The sequence below is a fragment of the Pleurodeles waltl genome, chromosome 12 (assembly GCF_031143425.1).
Source record: "Pleurodeles waltl isolate 20211129_DDA chromosome 12, aPleWal1.hap1.20221129, whole genome shotgun sequence".
NCBI classification, from domain to species: domain Eukaryota; kingdom Metazoa; phylum Chordata; class Amphibia; order Caudata; family Salamandridae; genus Pleurodeles; species Pleurodeles waltl.
In genome coordinates, this window is record NC_090451.1 from 215,844,758 (window position 1) to 215,869,864 (window position 25,107).

The 25,107-nt window shown below is 42.8% G+C and overlaps 1 protein-coding gene across 1 annotated transcript in view; it reads left to right on the plus strand.

Annotated features, from left to right (window-relative positions):
* TCF25 (transcription factor 25) overlaps positions 1–25,107 on the plus strand; it is a 444,525-nt gene that overhangs the window by 102,484 nt on the left and 316,934 nt on the right. The window contains exons 5-6 of the mRNA XM_069216958.1: positions 4,378–4,443; positions 15,645–15,727. Coding sequence (XP_069073059.1) covers positions 4,378–4,443; positions 15,645–15,727 — 149 coding nt within the window. The remainder of the gene's footprint in view (positions 1–4,377; positions 4,444–15,644; positions 15,728–25,107) is intronic.

Sequence of the window (25,107 nt, forward strand, 5' to 3'; positions counted from 1 at the left end):
ACACCTTGGCTTGTCAGTTGCATACAGGTTTGTTACACCAAAGCAAAAAGTGCCCTGCTGCCTATCCCTCCCACGCCACACCCCACTCGCAAGAAAGGGGCTTCAATGGCTTTTTTTGGGCAACATCCCTCTAGCTGACATCTGCAAAGCAGCTACATGGTTCACCTTCACATGTTTACTAAACAGTATTGTGTGGATGTTGGCAGGGCTGTTTTATGGTCTATCAACAGCATGTGATTCTACATCTGCACATGCCATGAATGAAAAATCTTGCTTACCATCTAGGAATCTGTTTGTGGCATGTAGTGCTGTAGATTAACATGCCCCCATCCTCCTCCTCGGTCACCCATAGTTGTTGCAGATGGTAATCTTTTTACCTTTACTGTGCATGGTCATCTCTTCTATATGCTTAATCTACATATTAGCCCTCCATGTGGAAAAGGCAGTCTTAATATTGGAGCCGATGCCCATGTGCATTACCAGAGACAGTTGCAGTCAATATACCTCAAGACTCGGAAGGACTGCTTCTACCAAAAGCAAGTTGTACACATTGGAGTCGAACATTAGATTGCAGGATTATGCACAGCATGTAAATCTAAAGCACTGTGTGCCACAAACAGATGCTTACAGGATATGTAACATTTTCATTATTCTTTAAGTGCAAACTAACGTTAAATTCCACAAAAATTTCTACATTTATAGCTTATATTTTTAATTAATGCAACACCTTCAAATTATTTTAATTCGTACATCTCTATACGCAGTGTATTAAGCACTGTAACCACACAACATAAAAAAATGTTTACTCAAGAAGTTGATGAGCTTAAGACTCACAATAAATTCACACAGCAATTTTAGCACTTCACTGAATACATTACTGTATGAAAATAAAAGTACTTTATAACCCATAAAGCTAATACTACTCTGAAAAATAGGATAGACAACCATAAAAAAACTATGCAGCCCCTTCTGGGCCAGAAATTGGAGTTCAAAGTTTATTCTAGCATTTTAGTGTTAAAAAAATAACATTCAGATTATGAGAATTGCAATCACTTCACTTCTTCAGGAATTTCAGACAAAAAAGTAAGTGATGACATAGTCTACATGAAGTTTCTAGTTTTTCTGTTCAGAGCCCTTTGCTCTTTTCTTAACATTTCCATCAGTTGGTGGTAAACATGAACATAAAGGCAACAAATAACCACCCGTTGCTAGATGTAATGATTGTTACATTTAATTTTGTTCAAGTCGACCAATTTTAAAATGCCCAAAGGTTGTTATTCTCTTTTTACTGTAAACATTTTGTACATGACACTTAAAACACTCAACAGAACACTTTCTTGATCTTATTTCAGTTCTTTTTAGGCCGAAACCTAAAAGACAGCGCAGCTGTCCGATTTGCTGAAGACATCTTGGGGACATTCAGAAAGCTTCCCTGTGAATGCATTCTGCCCATTGCTTACAATTGTCTGTGTGGTTTGTAACTCACATTTTCTTGCTTTCTATTTGCTGGCTTTATTTGTTTTTAGGCTGTCTAGGTTGGGTTCATCCCTTGCTTTGCCCAACACTACTTTAAATCTTGTTCTTCTCCTGTAACAATTGCTGTGCATTTAAACACAAAGTTAAACATCAGGCTCCATTTTCACCTTCCAAGGTAGCTTGGTTTTACCTTTCTTTCTGTGACTTCAAAGTGAGAGCGTTTATAGGAAAGCAAGAAAAATTTAGATTACTCTCTTCATGGACCCACTTGTGCCCCTCTTCTTTTCCAGTTTTTGAGGCTGTAAAAGAACACTTAAAACAGGTCTGCAGGGAGGAGGTGCACACCCATTCAGTGGTGGTACCTCACAAATATTCATTTTGAGGTTCACTGTTGGCGTTTAAGTAATGTGACCCTCTAGTGAATGTCTAATGATCTTTCTATTTGCAATCAGCGAGTCAGAGTACCAAACCCTTTTAATAATGATATGCATTGGCAAGCCAAAAGGTGTAGCCTACACAACTACACTTAATGAGCAATAGCCTGTGTATGTTCAACACGTGCAGTAGCACTGTGCCATAAAAATATAGACAACGCAGATTACTGCTTTTCTGAAAACTAACAGAATCCCTGATACAAAATGTATTATTCACTCTACAGTCTTGAACATCCTGCCTGTGTCAAAACATAGTTTTTATACTATCTCTGTGAATGTGTGTGTTATCAACAATGAAATCGGTGAACATGTTCCACTGAAACAAAAATGGCCTACCACCATATGACTGGCTTTAGCACTGCTGACGTCTGGTGCAACACTCTGTCACTTCACTCTGTGCCTCTCTTCTCTACTTTATAATGTTAAACTCTACCCCACTCTACTATGCACCACTGCAGTCTTCGCCACTGCACTCCACTCTACACCACTCCACTCTATGCTACTGTAGTCTGCCACACTGCATTCTATGCCACTGCACTCTAAACCACTACTCATTACCACTCCACTCTGCACCATTCCACTCAATTTACTCTAAATAATCTACTCTACACCACTACACTCTACTCCATACTACTCCACTCTGCGCCAATCTACACCACTGTACTCTACTCTGCTCCATTCTACCTTGCGCCACTCTACCCTGCTCCACTCTACAACACTACCCTCTAAGCCACTCTACTCTACACCATTGCACTCTGTCAATGTACGCAACACCACTTTACTTAAAACTAGTGCACTCTACGCCACTTCACTCTGTGCCAACTACTCTGCACCACTGCACTCTATGCCACTAAACCCTACCCTGCAACACTCAGTGCCACTGCACACTACGCTACTCTACTCTGACACTCTACTCTATGACACTCTACTCTATGCCACTGTGCTCCACTCCACTACACTCTGTGACACTCTACTCTGCAGGAGTACACTCTTGGCCACTGAACTCAACGCTACTCTATTCTGTGACACTGCAAGCTATGCCACTCTACAGTATTGCACTCTGTCACTGCGCTCTATGCCGCTCCACTCTGCACCACATCACTCTATGCCACTCTACTCTGTGCCTCGACTTTCTGCCACTGCACTCTATGACACTTTACTCTGCAAGTCTGCACTCTGTCACTGACTCAATACCTATCTACTCTGCACCACTGCACTTTACCCCACTCTATACCTTTGCACTTTATGTGACTACACTGTATGCCTATCTACCCTGCACCACTGTACATTATGCCACTTCACTCTAGACCACTTTACTCCATTATCTGGCACTACACTCTGATACTCCACTCTGACACTTGACTTGTTTAAACTCTACACCACTCTGGCATTCTACTCCACAACACTCTACTACACTCTACGACGCTCTAGGCAACTCCGTCTCCCACCCCATGCCATTTTACTCCACAACACACTATTCCACGCCACTTCTCTCCACTCTATGCCACTCTACTCTGTGCCTCTCAACTCTACAACACTCTATTCCATGCTGTGCTATTCCACGCTACCACACTAATCCACTCTGTGCCACTCAACCCTCCGACAGCCTACTCTGCTCTATGCCACCCTGCACTACAACACTCTAATCCACTTTACACAACACCCTCTACCCTGTATGCCACTCCATGACACTCTACTCCACTCTGATGCTCTACACCACTCAAAGTTACTCCACGCTACGCCCTTCCACTCTACAACACTGTACTCCTTTCACAACACTCCACACCACTCCATGACACTCCACTTTACAACATTCCACTCTGTGCCACTCCTTTACCTCACTAATTTTTAATCATGTTGAACAACAGCCAAACTGATGTACAGCATAGCTGAAACATATTGGCAAAGCCAATAGCTGTTGCTTAGGCAGGACCTATTGGCTTTGCCAGTGCTTGTTTTATATGTTAGTCACTTTTGGCTGTTTTAGGGAATGAATAAACAGAAATTGCAAGCCCTGAGCATGTGTATGATCACTGTATGCAAGAAACAAATTCAAATTTGTGAGTTTTTTTTTTTTCTTGTTTTTTTTTAATGAGACTTGTCAATATGTAACCCAGGCTTAACATCTGGATTCTAAGCGTTTTAATAATCAAATGAGATACCTTTATGTAATGCATTTTGCGAAACGTTTAAGTTTATAGAGGCTTTTAAACATTTTACATGATATGCTAGTTTGGTGTCTCTTATAAATTCTGCAAGGAACTGTGTTAAGTATTTGCTTTTGTCAGGAATGCCTAAATAATGCCTGGGATAATATCGACTTGATATTGCTTAATTTCCAATGCTTGAAACTCTTATTTTAAATGTTCTCTTTATCCAAAATAGCACAATGTTTGCCCTTTCTTTGTGCTTATTAATGTGTACACCTTTCATGTTCAACAATCCTTTCTCGGTTTCTTTACTCTAGGAACTTGAATCCCGAAACTGAACTCAAGAAATACTTTGGAGCCAGGGCTGTACTTGGAGATCAAAGGTGAAGGTGGATCACCTGCACTGTTGCATTGTCTGGAAGTTTGTTATTCTTATACTGACCTATCAAATTCATATGTTGTTAAACTTTTTCAAAATATAATTCGATTTTTGATGCAATGGTTTATACAAGATTCAACATCTCTTAAGGAGTTGTAAACCTGGAAAAGGAATAGCATAGGACACTACTTTTGTATTTAGATGTTGCTTTATTGTGTTATCATTGGTCTTGGCGTGCTTTAGATGTTGTCATACATTGATGGGTCAGGTGCCTACAAAGACAAGTTGCTTGAGGCTTGATTCGAGAAGAATGTTTTGGATCAACTATGTTTATAATGCTTAAATGTTAACAGTCTCGTGTGTGAATGTTTCACTGTCTTAAGAAAAAGTGATAGTCAGGTTCTCCAGCTTTGGTTCTTTCATAGATTCACATACTTCATTAATTTCCTGTCACTAGGTTGGTATTTTTTCCGATACTCTAAGTATAGCAGGAAACATTAACATGCCAATAGGTAAAAGAATAATGTTTATTTATTAGTAAATTAATCTCATTGGAAAATGCCCAAACTCCAGCCAGTGAGGGGAACATGCTGAGCATTCCAGGACCATAGAGATCCCAATAGCAAGGATTTTTTCTTCGGTGTGTGGGTTTGAGGGAGTACCCAAACTGATTTACCTCACAAATGTATTCATTCCCTGGATACCTATTACCAGGCTCAGTTTCAGCCTTTACTTTATAGCCACTGTCACTCTCCTGAAAGACAAACCCAAACACCTGGCTCTTTATATTCAAAAGTGAAAAAAATGCCCCTTTCCTATAGGATGCACCCTCGTCAGAGAATGCCTCAGTGTAAAGTGCCCCTTCAGTTACTTCTACAAAGATGGCTTGAAAGCACAAGCATCAGGGGTCTTTTCTAAAGAAGCACCAACCAAGATGGCCTTTCAGGTTAGAACATCTTACTCAATTAAAGCTTCCCTCTAACAACTGTTGAGAGACAGTCTGAGCTCTTTGCTGTCAAATGACACAGAAGTCTAGCTCCTGTAAGCAGCTACTGACTTTCCTGCCAAAATCATTATTAAGTGTAGAGTCACCTTCGAACCTGAAAAACTGCATGTAAAGGTGCCTCGTTGTGCTCATTGACTGTTTCCTTAGCTACAGTCTGCCCATAACCCTTGTCAGGACCTTTTTTTTTGTCACCTTCCTTGTCCACTCCAGTCCCTTCATTGACATCAGAACTTGCAGCGGAAGCTTCTAGTTGTTAGGTCAGCTGTTTAACATCTGGAATCTCAGGCAGTGGCAACAATCATATTGGAGGGACTATTTACGACACTGTCATTTGACTCAACTGTCAACGGCATGCCTGTTTCTCTGCAAGCGTTGTCAGTGGAACACTTGTGGGCAGTCCAGTTAGCAGTATCTCTGCCATCACTCCTATTTGTGAAACCATTGATCGCAAAAAAATCTTACCTTCTAATAGGTCAGTGAGGAGATCGCAGTGCCATCATCATATGTTCTCTTGCTTTAAAGCCACCAGCTGCCCACTTCAGTTAAGGTCACAGTACAATTGCCGGTCAAAATGCTGGATATAGAGGAGGAGCAGCACTGATAGACACCCTTAAGAACAGACAAACTGTATGTGGAATAGTTCCCAGAATATGAGGCAGCCGATGACTGGAGAAAAGCAACAGAGTTGTGCACCTAGGTACAATGCGCCTCACCAGCATTCGTTTTAAAAATACCAGTAATAATGTGAATGTAGAATGTTTTTAGGGGCTCTCCAACATCTGGGCTCCCATAAAAATTTTTCAGTCATTGCACTACATGACAGAGCTTTAATACTAAATTTATAATACCACAAATGATGCCACTGTTTCCACCACTTTTGCTTTATCCTTAACTGTTCCTATCATTTCATTGCAAAGGGTGGCTCTGATAACCGTAGAAGAAGAAGGTATAAAGTAGAGTGGCACAGAGTAGAGTAGAGAAGCACAGAGTGAAGTGGCATAGAGTGTAGAAAGAGGAAGGAGGATGAAAAGCAAGAAGAAGATGACTACTGTGATGTTTCATAAGAAGATGAAAATGAGGCTTAGGTCAATAAGGAGTGGCATAACTATATACAGGGAGAGCAGAATTATTAGGCAAGTTGTATTTTTGAGGATTAATTTTATTATTGAACAACAACCATGTTCTCAATGAACCCAAAAAACTCATTAATATCAAAGCTGAATATTTTTGGAAGTAGTTTTTAGTTTGTTTTTAGTTTTAGCTATGTTAGGGGGATATCTGTGTGTGCAGGTGACTATTACTGTGCATAATTATTAGGCAACTTAACAAAAAACAAATATATACCCATTTCAATTATTTATTATTACCAGTGAAACCAATATAACATCTCAACATTCACAAATATACATTTCTGACATTCAAAAACAAAACAAAAACAAATCAGTGACCAATATAGCCACCTTTCTTTGCAAGGACACTCAAAAGCCTGCCATCCATGGATTCTGTCAGTGTTTTGATCTGTTCACCATCAACATTGCGTGCAGCAGCAACCACAGCCTCCCAGACACTGTTCAGAGAGGTGTACTGTTTTCCCTCCTTGTAAATCTCACATTTGATGATGGACCACAGGTTCTCAATGGGGTTCAGATCAGGTGAACAAGGAGGCCATGTCATTAGATTTCCTTCTTTTATACCCTTTCTTGCCAGCCACGCTGTGGAGTACTTGGACGCGTGTGATGGAGCATTGTCCTGAATGAAAATCATGTTTTTCTTGAAGGATGCAGACTTCTTCCTGTACCACTGCTTGAAGAAGGTGTCTTCCAGGAACTGGCAGTAGGACTGGGAGTTGAGCTTGACTCCATCCTCAACCCGAAAAGGCCCCACAAGCTCATCTTTGATGATACCGGCCCAAACCAGTACTCCACCTCCACCTTGCTGGCGTCTGAGTCGGACTGGAGCTCTCTGACCTTTACCAATCCAGCCACGGGCCCATCCATCTGGCCCATCAAGACTCACTCTCATTTCATCAGTCCATAAAACCTTAGAAAAATCAGTCTTGAGATATTTCTTGGCCCAGTCTTGACGTTTCAGCTTGTGTGTCTTGTTCAGTGGTGGTCGTCTTTCAGCCTTTCTTACCTTGGCCATGTCTCTGAGTATTGCACACCTTGTGCTTTTGGGCACTCCAGTGATGTTGCAGCTCTGAAATATGGCCAAACTGGTGGCAAGTGGCATCGTGGCAGCTGCACGCTTGACTTTTCTCAGTTCATGGGCAGTTATTTTGCGCCTTGGTTTTTCCACATGCTTCTTGCGACCCTGTTGACTATTTTGAATGAAACGCTTGATTGTTCGATGATCACGCTTCAGAAGCTTTGCAATTTTAAGAGTGCTGCATCCCTCTGCAAGATATCTCACTATTTTTGACGACTTTTCTGAGCCTGTCAAGTCCTTCTTTTGACCCATTTTGCCAAAGGAAAGGAAGTTGCCTAATAATTATGCACATCTGATATAGGGTGTTGATGTCATTAGACCACACCCCTTCTCATTACAGAGATGCACATCACCTAATATGCTTAATTGGTAGTAGGCTTTCGAGCCTATACAGCTTGGAGTAAGACAACATGCATAAAGAGGATGATGTGGTCAAAATACTCATTTGCCTAATAATTCTGCACTCCCTGTAGTACATTAGGAAGATAAAATATGTCTATTCAGTTTGGTTTCCCATCCCACCAGCATTTTTAGTTTTCAAGCACTTCAGGCGAGATGCTCCAGGCATTTCAGCCCACCTGTGACAGTGGTCAAAAACAGTGCTTCCACTGCAACTTTAAGAAGTATCCAAGCAGGTCTGTCAAGTTCATCTCTAGCCTATGCTTTCTGTGGGACGATAAATAAAACTCATGAAGGCATGAGCCGCAAACCTGGCTGTGGTCTTTCGCCTATCGAAAAAATACTGTGCCCCAGACTCATTACCAGTATGCCTACCCTATATCTTAAGTCTGACATGGTTATCATGTCAGCAGTTGCAAAGACTACACTTCCACCCCATCACACGCAGCTTACTCATGTAAGGGATGCAGGGTGCATTGACATGGTGGGAAGCTATGTTGCAAGGTCCAAATCAAGATCTTGGTCACACGTTTCAATGAGAAACCCTGCTTGAGGAATATTTGTGATTAAAGTCTTGAGGGATGAAGACCGACATGGTACATTCCTTGGGTATGCCACAGTATTAGAAACCAGCTACTTTCTGTGGATCTAGGAGAGCCCAGGTTTATCGAGGAGGTTAATTGTACAATGATAACAGTAATACTATCATTACTTTCAAACCACCCATGACAGCAGCATCACTCTTCTGGGATCAGTGAACATAACATAGTCTATAACCAGTCTACATCCAAGAAACCGGGAGCATCTCACTCTTGTTCAAAGGACACTATCAAAATTGCCTGACTTCTCATTGTTGAGGGCATCCCCCTCATCAAAGAATGTTTGGGAAGAACCTCAGATTTTGTCACACTGTTGGCAGATTAGCGCATCACACCTGACTGCAGGGTGCTGTAGATATTGAGGCCGTAACTTGGAGTTCCTGCTGAAGTCTCTATTCCATTAACCAGCAAAAGAAACAGAAGAAGAAGAGGAGCCCAGGATCCTGAGCTGTCAGCTATCTCTCGCTTTTTACTAGGAAAATCCTGGAGTAAACAGGAGAATAGATAATCTGGGGCCTACAACTAGTTTTGAAAAAAAAATCCTTGATGTTTGTCACCTCGCAGGAGGTTATCTTTCTCATACATGATGGAGCATTGAGACATACTTCAACATTCAGAGTTCATATTTTCACAATCCCATACACCTAAAGCACATGCATTATGTAAGACTTTTGGTAGTTAGCATTACCAACTCAAAACGCATCTCTTTGGTCACAGGGTAGCTCTAAGACCTTTCACTAAGTGCTTGGAACGAGTTGCAGCCCATCTAAAAAAAAAAAGCTAAATCACCAGGTGTGCAAGCAAGACAACTGGCTTTTGAAAACCCCTCTATTGTAAGTAGGTATCTCATGAGGAACTTGACAGCATTTCAAAATCTGAGACTCCCACTCAACGATAGGAAGTAGAACCTTTTTCCATCCTCAAGTTTTTTTTTCTGGGGCCATTCCAGACTCAACTGTGAACAATACTGTTATCTTCACCAGATCCCCTTGCACAGTTAAATTTAATGGTCACTGACTTTTGCAAGCTGATCCTAAAAGTCCTTTTAAAACTTAGATCTAAAAGTCCTTTTTGCAGCTTCATATGTTCCTCCATTTTTCTAACTCCTGTTTTCCAGCTGAGAATGCCCCCATCCAACATGAAGTAGATCAACTGTGGCAACAGGTTTCAAGAATTTGGTAGGTGTATCAAAAATTACACAATACTACTCTGGAGGCTAATCCCCAGAATGTTTCAGTCTGACTTCCTTTCAAGCCCTCACATTTGAGCCATGTCAAGAAGGCTGACTCTTCGATGGAGGGCTTACATGCTACCTCTATCCGCAAAAGGCTGTGGACAGAGGGGGATAAACTTCACATCAGCTTTCAGGAACTGGAACCAATATGGCTGTCCGGGAGGCCTTTCTGCTAAGGTTAACAAGTCATTCTTTGTTGGTAGGACAGACAACACAACCTATGTGTATCAGATTGTCAAGCAGGACATCACAAAGTCTTGATTCCTGTATGAAGAAATGCAGAAACTTATTTGGGCACTCTGCTACATATCACTTACTGGGATTCTGCAATAACCAAGCAGAGGCCCTGAGCTGCTGTTTGTCATACTGTCACAGATAGGAGCTGCATTTGTGACCAACTTCATCTGATCTTCAAGTGCAGGGGGTAAACCTCAGCTGGACATCTTTGCCATCTGGCTGAATAATAAATGCCAGGTCTTTGCCATCAGACATTGGCAACCGTGGTCCAGGGGAAAGCTGGCTTGGTGCAACATTTTTGCATTAGCTATTCCTCCCTTTCCCTGGTCCCCAGAATCATCAGCATAGCCAGGAGGGGAACTGTGTATACATTGATCCTAGTAGAGCTGTCTGACTGAGACAGCACTGGCTCACTGATATTCTCACGTTGTTTTGCTGTCCACTAATTACTTTCAAGATCCATCCAGCTCTTCTGTTGAAATAGTATGTTAATTTTTTTAATGATTTCTTCAAGTCCCGAAAAATGTTGACCTGGGTTCTGACCACATAGTTAGGCCACCTGGACATTTATTCCTGCTATATCCCTTGGTCACTGTTTCCCATTTTTCTCCTCTTCTTCATGCCTTCACCCTTTTAGATTTGTCTCTCCCTTATTTTGATCAATGTGGGGAAAAAAAGCCCTGGTTCCTCGAAATGAGTGCTGATGTCTATCATGTGAAACCACCTAGCTAAATGAAGCAGTGAGCCCTGGATAATGCTAGAGTTCTTGTTACTCGAGATTATGCCAGCGGATTGATTTTCTTTCTTTTTCTATGCTAGTGTCTTTATTTTTAAAGTCCATTTCTACTACAAAAATGATATAGAATGATTTAGGGCAGGCTCCATAGCCAGTAAACATTGGCTCCTGGGCTTTGTAGCAGGCCTCTCCTCAAATAGCTTTCAATTGTATAGCAGTAATATTTCACACAGTACTTCTTTAGTAACATAGTAACATCCCCAGTGGCCAGAGGTAAATCTCGCATAAAACATATTGATGACCTGTGGCTGGTAGAATTTACTTATTCTATGAAAAATCTTGGTGCATTGCCCTACATGGGACTCAAGGCCTGTGGACAAAATTGGATGGTGAACTGTAAATCATTTAGTCTAATGGCTACACTTGAACACTGGCGCAGAACTAGATTCTAATCCCCGCATCCCCACTTAACTCAGTTCCTTATCTGTCATATTGCAGAAAGAATACTTTTGCTTTTATTCACTTTTAGATATAACCAATAACGTTCATGTTCAGTGCAAACTAGATAGCATTTTATCAAGAAAGTTGCCATTGTATCAATTTGTTTAGGTGACTTAAAGCTATATTGTTTTAAGATTTAGGCCTGAAATTAGATGTTTTTCTTATGCAGCGCGTCTCTTTTTTAAAGTTGATACCAAAAAGCATGTTTTTGGTAACTGGTAGTGTAGACCTTTCTAAATAGAAATTGTTTTGTGATTTAAGCACTGTTAGCCAGGTTACTGAAAGTGAGCATTTCCTGGTACTTCTGAAAACTAGGGGTGAAACTAGAGCAAAATTATTGGACGTAACTTTGGCTTAATGTAGAAAGTATGGAAAACAACTCAGTTTAATTCATGGCTGCTCTGTAGTGCTGTACGCTTTAATTTCACATAACTATCACGTGTGTGCACATTTTGTATTAGTTGATTTGCTGGATGCAGAGTTGCTTTACAGTAAGATGTTGTTTGGATGTATTCATTTGTCTGGCACCAATTTAGGCGAGGTTAAATGTCTTTACTTTTAAAACTGCTGTGCCGCTGTTTTTGTCAGCACATTGGACGGCATGGCTAATACCTGTATCTTTTATGTGCCTATGTATTTTTTATGTGCGTATCGTGCCAATCAGCAACGGTGAAGATTTTTGGGTGAATGTGTTTTCATCATAGCTTTATTTGGCCAAGTACTCTAGGCCATAAAAGCAGTGAATAAAAATATGATACATCAAATGAATAAATAAATAAAAATTCTCAAAGGACATTGTAAAAAGCATCATTTTATACAGATAAGACACATTTTTGTTCCTTATCTTTAAAGCAGCAACAATATAACTAAGAACTAACCCTTCAGCGGAGTTCACAAAGACCGGCTTCGTGGAATTCTGCAGAGGTGAAAAAAACCTCAGTGGCATTATGTGGAGTTCCATGACCTTTGGAGTTCCCAACGCCCCTGATCTCGGAATCGCTAAGCAGGGTCAGGCCTGGTCAGTCAGGCCCAACTCTGCTTAGCACATCCGAGATCAGGCGCATTCAGGAGAGGGCCTTTTCAGTGAAAGCAGCCATTTCAGGCCTCTTGTGCACTGGCCTGTTCCGGGGCAGACCAGTGCACAAGAGGCCTGAAACAGCAGCTTTCTTTCACTACCTACGGTCCCGTCCTGAATTCAGGCCAGGGCCCTAGGCAGTGAAACCGCCAGGCCTTTTGTGCACTGGCCTGCCCTGTGTGCAGTGCACACGGGAAAGACCGGTGCACAGGAGGCCTGAAAGAGCAGCTTCCACAGCCTGCGGCCCTGAATTGAAGCCAGGGCTGTAGGCAGCAAAAGCTGCTTTTTCACTCCTTGGTTGTGCACAAGTGTTTCTGGCAAGTCCCTACTGTGTTCCGATGTTAAAATTTCCTTCCTTGTGTGCCTTCCTTGTGTGCAGTGGTAATGGGTGAATGGAAATTAGTCCCAGAGTGTGCACTGGCAAAAGTACAATTGTTCTCCTCTCTGTGTAGTCATTCTATTTCTTCAAAACCGGAAAGGGCTGTAAATCTATTTTGGAGAGCAGGATAAAAATTGAGTTGAGGTCTGCTAACAGTTTGCTTGGGGGTTTGGGATCAATTATTCTTTGGTGCCCCTGGTGATAGATGCTTGTAAATAAAAAAACAGCAGCAGGCTCTTTATAGGGTTTTAATTTCACCATACTGGCTCTCGTTTGTAACAAGACATCCCTTGCAACCTTAGGATTCCAGACATTTTTTATTTTAGTATCACTCGCATAATACCTCTTCAAAGGCCCAATACGCGTCGCACAAATAGACTCTCTTTGAAAAAAGTCTCACAAGTGGCTTACCACATGGTCTAACTAACATAACACTTTGTTCTTGAGAGCCCATCTTGATTTGGCCGTACTGGCTGGCAAACTAGGTACATTGGCTATAACAATTACATGGGGGAGGAAGCTGGGGTAAGGTCAGTCACGGGTTGGGGATCTGATCTTGTGCAGTTTCTATCAGACCAGCTATCATGACATATCAAAGTAACCCACCTTCCTGAGATCTCAAATTAGGGGCTATTCATCAAATTGCAGCCTCTTTTTTTCTTGTTATTGACTGGTGGTTGCGAGATAGGCCCTATAGCGTTTGAGGAGAAAGTTGCATCCATATTTATCTGTTGCTGAGGCTTCTGTGGATTTGGAAGGCCTCGTTCCCCTGATTTCCCCCGATTTCCCCCAACTGACTTAAGCTGACCTTGGAAGCAGCAAGCTGGTCATAAACTGGGTGTAGTGTGTCATCCAAAAGATTACTAAGGCACCCACCTAAGATGTACCAAAGATCGATACACGCCAGGGTAGTCTGTCTTCGTGTCACCGTCGCCTGATTGGGGTTGGGCAGTATGGACGTTTGCATTCTTTTCCTATATTTCCCGTCGGTCCTGGGTCAGGGGCACAAACAGGATTTTCAGTGCCATTTCCCAGACTAATGCCGTCCACTGAGCCATCATCAGCATAACCCCTCTCTGCAATTGCTCCCCCTAAAGATGCATCTGGCAGTGTATCAGTATGGACTGGGGCAAATGAGTCATCGTTAACCTGGAGGCAGGGGCTAGGTGGCATTGCCCTAGATAGTTGGGATTTAGCAAACTCCTCTGTCATAAGCAGAACCCACTGTTCTGCCAACCTTATCTTATTTGTAACAAGATCCACAGCTCTCACCAAAAATCGTTGTGCATAAGTGAAGCTGAGTGCCCATGGGGGTCGTTGGGGTAACCTTCCTTTTCTAAATCCTCCTAAGGAGGGGTGGATCACCCTACAGGGTTATAGCCTACCAACAACCCACTACTACCCACTAATATTATTGTCATGGACGGATAGGCCTCACTCACATATTCGTGGCATGCTTCATCATTGGCCTGTCCATCCCGTCGGGTTGAGATGATACTAACACAACGGCATCAACCTAACCACAGGAAAATAATTATTTTTTCTGCGGAAGGAAATTCAACATGAAGTTTGACCCTGGTAGTGTTGGGAGGGCCCGTGGTAGTCACTGAAGCAAACTTCCTTTTCCCCATGATAATCTCAAGAAAGGAAAGAAATAACTATACACACGGTACCTTGTAATGGAGACCTTCAGCACTTCTTGCGAGTGTGGAAGTGGCCATGCCTCAATAGTGTAGTTCAGCAAGTTTATGAAAGGCCCACCCCAGCCCGAGTTCTCAAAGGACTAGTGGGCAGAAAACCACAGCTAAAGCATCCTGCGCTGCGGGGAAGTGGCCGCACCAAATAGTGCATGTCGGCAAGTTTTTTCCAAGGTCCACCCCTCCTCATTACACAGAAGGCTAGTTAATGAAGTCCCACCCCAGCTCGAGTTCTCAAAGTCAAAGCGGACAGAAAACCACAGCTGAAGAGTCCCCAGGTAAGTCAAACACTAGGCATCGGATCCAGGGCTTTACTTTAACAAACTTAAGGTATGCCAAACACCATGTACCCAGTCCTGGATTTTCCTTTTATAAACAACAGGTGTGTCAAACACCATGTATCCAGCCCTTGGCTTTCCTTTTACAAATCACTGTAATCAAGTGAGCTAGTCCAATTGGGTCAATTTAAGCAAATGGAGACTACAACTCCCCGATTGCATTGTTTTATGGACTGACGAGCCACACCAGGTCTGTCATTCGCTTTAAGGTGATTCTGGTACCTGCTTATCCCTACTGCAGAGATCCTTCTGACTGAAGCCCCAGCCTGACAGTTATATATGCACTATGCAAAATGAGAGGCATTACCTGTGAGCTGCTGTCATTTGTCTGACTCAAACACAAAAGGGCACTTTACACAGCTAGCTTTGTGTCAGAGGGAGGCTGCTTCAGCCCGTGCTCAGGTACTTCGATCACAGGGTGATGTGAATTACGGTTCCAGCGATGCCTGTGTAATCTTCTACCCGCCAGCAGCACGTGCCAGCTATTCCTGAATGAGCGACACCATGCATTTCAGGGGTTCTGAAGGCCTTGTAAGGATCTCTCGGAGCCGGCACTCCTGCTCACCACCGCTGAGCTGAGAGTGACTGTGATCAGAATATCAAATTTGAGATCACTTTGAATGTCAGTTAGACACAGTTGCTCGGTCTCAATTATTGGTTTCCATGCGCTTGTCAATTTAAGCAACAGATCATTTGATTTTATGTGTTCAGTTTTTGGTATTGAAGTGATGCCTATCTGTTCTGAAAATGGTTACAAAAATACCTTTAACCAGGTGAGTCTTACTTATTTCCTCAGGCCAAGAGCAAGACAGCGACAGTATCACAGAAGCACCTGGCTCACTACACCCAAGAACACCTGGCCACGGTTCAGCAAAACAGGTAAATGCTAATTGATTTATTCAGGATGGCTAATTCTTGTTTTTGTAGATAGTTGCTGTATCTATTGGACAGGAGCGGCTTGTGGTGCTTTCTAGGGGCGGAGCGATCCACTTACCTGGATCTTCATCGCTGCCGCCGCCACTGCACCATTCCTCTGGCTCCTCTGCTGCAGGCACAGGCTCCCTGCCAGGGCGCTCTCAGGCAGACTAGGAGCCTGCGCATTCTCTCTCCAGTCCAGCAACACAGTCCTGGGCTGGAGAGAGCCCGAGACTACTGGCCAAACATACATGCGCATTGAGGGGAGTGCACAGTGCTCATCACAGCCTGTGGCCACGCCCCTTTTACTACAAAACGATAATAAGCACATTTTATAAATGTGTGTAGATTATACTTAGCTCCTACATTTTAATCATGCATGTGCCTTAACCATATATGCCTTTACAGCAAAAGTTTAGTTGTAAAGGCATATGCATGGTGAAGCATGCTTGGTAAACACCCATGCTTTATAATGACCTCATTGTAAAGGCATATGCATAGTAATGGCATGCTTGGTTCCATCATACAAGCAAGTTACACACCAACCTTGCAGCAGAATCAATTAAATATACATATATTAACTTTTTTTCACATTTATAAACAATAAAGTTACATGTGGGCAAGCTTTAGTCAAAGAGTACTTCAGCACAGACACAAATTTCTACAGCCGCTGACTCTGGGCATTCTGCGGCTACAGATTTTCATTGCTCACCTTATCACTACGAGCTAAGTGTAGCTGCCAATAAATCACAAAGCCAAACTGCACTGTTTCACTCCGGATTCTCACAGCATTCCTTCTAAGATGCCTAAAGTGAAAGCCTGTTGGCAAACTCGACTAAGCGAGGGTGCAAAGGAGCAGACCAGGCAGAGAAAAAATGCAGAAAAGAGCCAGCTATGAAAGATGAACTCTGTAGAGTGCATCAACAAAAAAGAAAAAAATAGCTCCCAAAATCGCTAGCAGTGGAAGGACACAAGTACTTGGGCTATGCTCCAGGGGAGGGCCATACACAAGAAGAGGAAGTGGCGACCACAGTGTTGAATAGCGAGATACTAGCAATTGAGAGCGACAGTGATTCCAACCGGTTAATGGGCGGCCTTCAAGCCCACTGATAGTAAACAACATGTGTTGAAGAGACAGCTCATGCATTGTCTGAGACCTAAACAGATGTTCACATGCATCAGAATTAAAAAAAACTGCAATCTGATTTGAACAAGCTTCCCTTTTACTCTTTGACACAACAAAAACACTTTTTAAACCCCTTGACAGGAGCAGGAGGGATGATTTAAAAAATCAATAAAATTATTTGGAAAAAAAAGTAAGGGTAAATGAACTAAGTCTGTCAAAGGGGTGAGTATTGGAGACAAATCAAGACCTAAAAAGACATGAAATTCACAAGTTGGAGTTCTAATCTAAACACTTTCCTCCACTCGTGCCTTATGCTCTTCACAACAACATGTTTTTATACAGTACCATATTACAACTTCTAGACTATCACAAAGGAAATCAATAATGGTTATGATGCTTGAATAAGGATTTACCTTAAAAAACAAGAGAGAAGAGGTGTCTGGCAGAACAGGAAACAGTTCATTTAATTAAACAATACGACCGGTAGACCAGTTACAGCACCGGGTCTGAGGACTGTTCTCTCATAGAACATCAAAATGACCCACATTTTATACATTTCTCTGTTAGCAATGAATAATTAAAATATGGACACTGAGGGACAGCGAGTACGTGTTCAGATTTCTGGCCTGAGGGGCGCATGGTCGCTGCGTGTGCTATGTCTTGATTAGCTAAGTGTACCTAACTACAAGTGTCCTCTAATGTGTTTTTGGAATGCATATGGCCATTTGTGCGTTATTGGGGCCAATCTCCGGGGACCATTGTAGTGTTGCTGCCTATCTGTGGGATCTCATCTAAGCTATGTATTTGGCTGTCGGCTAAGTGTTACCCACCTGAGACCTCTCAGTCATTAACCTTCAGGCCTGGACTGCAGAGCCTGCCTGACCATGTACCGATTTGCTGGGGTTGACAGAGTTTTCATGACAGGGGAATCCAACAGGGGTGATGTGAAATATATTGTTCATGTATAAAGGTGTCTTGTTCTTGTGTGCATCAATTGATCCGATAGTAACACTCCCCATTTTAGTTGAATTTTCAACTACACCATTAAACCCATAAGTCATGACAATCACAGTATTGGCACTTTCTTGACCCACCTCCCTTGCTACTTGACCCCTAGCCAATTAGGGGACTGGGTTTTTACAGCAGGTGACCCCCAATTGTAGGAAACTACACAAAAACAGTAACATGACAAAAACTGGCAACAATGATGTGCACAAACCAGCCAGGAGAACCAGTTTGTGAACCACTCTTCCTCGGGGGCACCTCATGGATGTCTCTCTGCAGTTGGTGCAGTGCTAGAATGGCAAGTAATAAAGTCCCATTGTCCATGTCATTGCCACGCATGAAAGTGCAGCAGGATGCGCCGATCTTGACACACAACCTTCCCTCTTTTGTAGTCATTAAGTCCAAAATATGCCAATGTTGCATCACTAGGAGGCGTGTGGCTCTTCGTTTTTCTTTGATGGCATTAAGGCTGAGCTCAGTACTGTTCATCATTTTGAGCAACTCTCAGTGTTATCTGCAACTAGTGGAATTTGCTTTTGTCTGCAAGGTGAAGTAAGGTATAGACCCTCCCGCCGGTACTTGAGCATAAATGAACAGTCTAAACTCCTCAGGTATGTCCTTGTACTGAGCCAAACCAAAATAATCAGCAGCTCTTCTCCTTCGAGCCTGATGCAACAGTGTCGTTTTCTTCCTCAGTGGATGTTGGAACAGTTTAGACAGATCTTCTCTGGAGGTGACCAGGGTTGGGGTGTGTATAATGATGAGGAAGCAGAGACTACACCATCCTGGGACGAGCTTGGTATAAGCAAACTAGCCGCACTGCCAGTAGATGTCCATCAGCGTGGAGGTGCACCATAGCAGAACCAGAATGTGCAGTATTGTGATACAATTCATTTTCACGTTCATATCCAGTGGTATGGTTCCTTTGCCTCTGAAACGTAAGGAATACAATGTGAGGTTGCGTACAATTAGGGGTTGCACCTTCCCTTCTGTCCATGTGTACCTGTCTATGTTGGTGCCCCACATCTCCTGACATAGGGTGTCTTTGCTGTTATTTAACCTTCCCCTACGAGGCCCATTCCCCTTCATGTTCTCTAGGTGGATGGCCCTGCACTGAAACCCATGTCTGGGGTCACAGACACACTAAGGGTTACCCTGGGACAGCAGACAGGAGGGGACATGTTTGTTTGCCAGATAGGTGGTTTAGCTACCTCCAAGAATCTCTTCTTGTGAAATTCCCTGGGCCAAACAGAGTCCTCTCCTATAGCACCTTTTCTGCACATCCTGCCCAGCTCAGTTTGGATGTTTCTAGGCTTGTTGAGAAGATACAGTGCTGTATGATTGGTCTCAGAGTGAGTCATATTTACTACTATGCTGTGGGGCTCTATTCTAGTAGGTTGCATGGTAGCCGTAATTCTACTCAGGTACAGATGGAGAAGGCATTTTGCTTTTTCAGGGGCTACCTCTTGGGATAAGTACAACCTGTCTGCAACCTACTGCATGTGGTATCAGCGAACAGACATAACATGACCTGGCTGATGTCTTAGGGCCACGGAGGTAATGTGCTGATATCACATGTTGTGTAAAAGAGTGCTGTGCAGTGCATGTGGGATGCTAGTGTTGGGTGCAAAATAAAGATTTTGGTTCCAAGGACGGCGATTATGATTTTGATGGACATCATATCTCAAGATTATATTGAATGATTTTTTTTTTTTTCACGAATCCCGGTCCGACTGATAATTTGATACTTTTTGCACCAAACGACAAGCTTGGACTATAAACACATATGAAAGATTTCGTTTTGATTCATGAGTGCCCTGACTTCTGTTTTTCACTATTTGGTTTCCTTGGAGACACGAGAGGAGTGAGGAAGATCCTCTTGCCAGGAGCACCGTGCTTGAATTTTTTGTACTCTCTTTTAGTGTGATGACTAACTGTGATCGCTGTTTTCCTATGATTGTCTTCCCAATTGCTTTCGCTTTGTCTTTATTAACCCACCTATGTCTAGAGAGTCAGAGAATATTTCCCTCAGGGTTGTCCATATCTGGTGCATTTATGAAATAAATACAGCCCCATTGTGCTCCGAGTTGATCAACTTGAACGTCGGGATGCAATCGCAGGCGAACACTGATGATGCTGCCTCGCAGACTCTTAACATCGGCGATCGATATAGTGATTCCTGTAGTGTTTTTCTCAAAGCATGATATCCATTTTCTGGCTCCATCCAACAACTGCAGCAGCTTGGCTCTTAGCCCATCCGTATCCATCGGGGCCCATGGCACATAGATGGTCCCTGACGTGCTCTTTTGTAGTAACGGGCATATTCTCGCTTCAGACATCTTTACTGGCTTCCCTTCTACAGAGTGTTCCCATCTCCTCAGACACTCCTGCATGTTAGGTAAATTCCACTTGGTATCTTCCCCCTCTGTGCTGGATGCAGTCTTTGGCAATCTCTATGTCCTCTGGTTTGAAGGATCCCCCTTCTTGCCAGGGCCTATCATACTGATCACTTCTCTCGGTCCAGCGGGCTAGAAGGTGACAAAAGGGTCAGGTGAATATTTCGCCTTTGCCCTGAGCTACTAAGTCCCTTGGCATTAGTTTACCTGTCCTGCGCGTTTGGGGGAAGTAGCGGATGTCCTCGTCGCTGCTCTCGTGGTGTGCACACAGTGGTGCCATTTTGATCCTCCAGAGTCTAAGCTGCATACATACCAGGCTGCCTTAGTTCCTAATCTCCTGGTCAGCCCCTTGTCTTCGCTGGTGTTCTGGTGAGGTACAGACCCTGTCAAAAGTTTGCCTTCCAATTCCATCTCAGATTCTTCCGTGACCAGGGCTCCATACCCTAAACCTGCTCTCCTTAGATGGAGGGTACGATACCCTGCTCTCATGCTGGGCTTTCAGGGTGTGAGCTCTCTCTCTCTCTCTCATTCACGCCTTACATCTGAGTCCCATCTAGACTGCCTCCTTTGCTCAAAGCTATTTGTTGTCCTTCTAATCTGGACTTGCTCTCATGCACGCTGTCCTTCGTTTCCTCCTCTACCTAAGTGTACCCTGTGGCTCCCTCCTCACTGCCAGCTGGGTCCTCTTCCCTCACTCTTGCTAGTGACATATGGGGGTAGTCAACCTTCGGGACACTTTAGTGCTGGACTGGGGTGGTTCATGGAGTGTAGCAACCTGTGGGCGTGATGATCCGCGATACCTAGATCTAAGAGCCTGCTGTTCAGTAGGGGCCCCTTGAGCACCTTCAGCTGGCCGGTTAGTGTATCCAACACAGGGATAGCAGGCATCTGGGAAAGCACCTGCATGCCTACATATGGTGGGGGCGGTGCGGACGTCTTGCTCACTGGTGATGGTTTAAGGTTATCTGCCTTGACTTCCTCAAAAATGGCCCAGAGCTCTAGCAGTGTTTCCTTTTGACCTTCTTTTGCCCTGTATACTTTGTATGTATGCCCTTGTGTGTGTGGTTATATTAGTGTTGAAGGTTCCCTCTTTAGGCCAGGGTGACGTGCGAGTCTTGGTATGTGTGTGTAACTCGTGGCAGAGTTTGCTAACCTTTTTGACCTGAGTGGGGAACTTACTCTGCATGTGTTCTAGAGGTGTTCCCATGGTGGTATTTGGGTAGTCTTTTCAGGGGACAGTTACTCTGCTAGGCTTCATGTTCTTTAGGTGATTTTTAATTTTTGCAAGTTCTACCTTTCTGTGTTTTATAGGTTTCTCTCTCTTGAGTTGCTAACTTCTCTGTTTTTAAAGATTTTTATTTTTTATTTTTACTCTGGCAACAGGAAGGATGTACAAGGGAACTACTGGATCTCTCTGGTATTGGGAACTTTAAAAGCAAGGGGTTTACCAAATCTAATCTGGTGGGGGAGGATATACACGTGGGGATTCCTAGATCTGACAAACTCAACTTTATTCACAGATGCATCAAAAACTTTCAACAAAAAGTGCATGAAGGGAGACAATCCTAGGAAAAAGTGCAATAGTTAGTTCGCAACAGCCTACAGTTTGGCAGAACGTGGAGAAGGATTTACACAATTTTCTGTAAAACCTCCTGTTCTGTTACCATGATGTTTCTATTTGACTATGATAATATAATATAATACACTGTTCCAAAACTGGTGAGAAGGAAAAGGGAAGAAGTCCTGATAATCAGGAGCACAAGTCCTCACACACCACATTTGGTGTCATGCTTCATCATAGGACAGCTCCTCGTCAGGCCGGCACTGCAATGCCTGACGGGCACCCCCCGAAGGGGGGCTCTTTGCCGGAGATCTTTTAGTTAATGATGAAGCCGCGGAACCACATGTGGGTCCGAGAAAGAGGAAAGAAAAAAGACAAGAAGAGGATAAAATTGGCTCAAAACCCTCACTAAATAATTTATTTATTGTTCGCTGTTGGGAATTGGTCAAGATTAAAAAAGTAGCAAGGGAGTGAAACAAGAGGTAATGCTCAGACACTCGTACAAAAATCAAGATAAAGGAAGACGGTAATTATCCGAAGTCCCTCAGTATAAGGTCAATATACGGTCGACATGTTTCGCGTCTCTCATGGTCCAAAAGGATCCCTTGACGCTTCTTCAGGACCTATTTATTCATTGGACTTCTCCAATTGAAAACAAAGGAAAATTCATCAGCTCCTGCAACCTAACGCTCACAGTCAAGACGTCATTGGTCACTTACTAGAGATAAACCGGGCTGGCTTCCCTTTCCTATTAGTCACCCATCTCTATTTAGAGGAAGTGTTTCATGGGATCACGCAGGCCTGTTGCCCGGTTCACAATGAATTAGAGATAAACCGGGCTGGCTTCCCTTTCCTATTAGTCACCCATCTCTATTTAGAGGAAGTGTTTCATGGGATCACGCAGGCCTGTTGCCCGGTTCACAATGAATTTGTGAGGTTACCGGCGTGCAATGAGACACCTACCCCCGCGGCTTCACATTCGGGAACGCAGCCGCGGGGGTAGGTGTCTCATTGCACGCCGGTAACCTCACAAATTCATTGTGAACCGGGCAACAGGCCTGCGTGATCCCATGAAACACTTCCTCTAAATAGAGATGGGTGACTAATAGGAAAGGGAAGCCAGCCCGGTTTATCTCTAATTCATTGTGAACCGGGCAACAGGCCTGCGTGATCCCATGAAACACTTCCTCTAAATAGAGATGGGTGACTAATAGGAAAGGGAAGCCAGCCCGGTTTATCTCTAGTAAGTGACCAATGACGTCTTGACTGTGAGCGTTAGGTTGCAGGAGCTGATGAATTTTCCTTTGTTTTCAATTGGAGAAGTCCAATGAATAAATAGGTCCTGAAGAAGCGTCAAGGGATCCTTTTGGACCATGAGAGACGCGAAACATGTCGACCGTATATTGACCTTATACTGAGGGACTTCGGATAATTACCGTCTTCCTTTATCTTGATTTTTGTACGAGTGTCTGAGCATTACCTCTTGTTTCACTCCCTTGCTACTTTTTTAATCTTGACCAATTCCCAACAGCGAACAATAAATAAATTATTTAGTGAGGGTTTTGAGCCAATTTTATCCTCTTCTTGTCTTTTTTCTTTCCTCTTTCTCGGACCCACATGTGGTTCCGCGGCTTCATCATTAACTAAAAGATCTCCGGCAAAGAGCCCCCCTTCGGGGGGTGCCCGTCAGGCATTGCAGTGCCGGCCTGACGAGGAGCTGTCCTATGATGAAGCATGACACCAAATGTGGTGTGTGAGGACTTGTGCTCCTGATTATCAGGACTTCTTCCCTTTTCCTTCTCACCAGTTTTGGAACAGTGTATTATATTATATTATCAGTTTGACTGGAGGGTGTACACTGGACCATAAAATCCTCCGATCCCTTCTCTTTATTTGATCTATTTGACTATGTACTCTACTTTCCATTTGTGTACCAGGGCCTTATGGGATTTTGGATGTGGTAATATTATTGTACTTGAATTGAATGTAACAAATTTGGCAATATTGTATCTATTATTGCTTATGTATTACCTCTTGTACCCACTAAATACTCACATTATGTCTGCATGTATAATAATGGCACTTGTGACCTGGGTTTTGCCTCACTGCATTTTATAATATGCCTCATTTTTTAATGTCTATACTAACAAGGATTTATTTTGGTTTTTTCCTCATTTCAACTTTGTACTCAATTGTCTCCAGGATTCGCGGACCCATCCCAAGATGTGATGCTTAATGGTTAGGTTTTCCTGTAGTTACCTTTTTTTCTTTTTATATCCCAATACACACATGTGTATTGAGGGTATTTTCTGAATTATAGTCCTTTCTCAACTTTAATTATACGTTTCGCCGTATAAAACAACATGGCGGCCGACGCACGTGTTTTTTCATCGCACGCTTATTCACAATGTGAGAAACTAACTCTTGAACCGGGTATGTTCTTTACACTTTTTTTTCACTATACTGCTGTTGCTGTTTTTGCATAGTTTGTCTTCCCTAACTGGACATGGCATTTGACACAATTTCAAAGACTAGCAAACGTATACCACCACATGTTATAATATACTTTGCCTGCTAGCATATATTACAGTATGATGCATGGCAACATGTATTTCCAAATACCTAAACAGGTCATAAGCACACATTATATTCCTCAGTATTTTAATATGCTCAATGTCACTTACGAGCATGTTTTAAAAGGTTTAGATGTGCCTTCTGTCTGCCGCACGCTAGTAACAGCACTTTGTGTTAATTCATGATGGTGGATAATGGACACAGTTTGTTTTTGCTCTGTTGTCCCGGGATAGTCATACAACATCCATGATATTTTCTAATAGCGGGATGACCATACTATGATCATATACAGAGTTGGATTTCCTTGCATTTATTCAATAGTTATGCTTTTATCTTGTGGTTTCCCAGATATAAACTTTTTTTGATATACTTCCTTTATTTTTAGACTTATCATGGTCGTATATATTTCCTGATTTGAGATACGCACTGCTTTTGGGTTAATCCCGCTACGAGTTTATTATAGCACAGCTAGCACATTGGATAATATGAGAGACATACATTCCTTGGTATGTCACCTTTCTTTTATTTATAAGTATCCCTCATTTTGTCTCTTCAAATCTGTCTGCTCTTCTTTTCAATTTTCAGATCTTTTTCATATTTTACTTATCACGTCGTTGACAATCGTGCTAACATCACTTGGTGGTGGATACTCTATTCTTATAAAATCTTTGAATGATTCAGT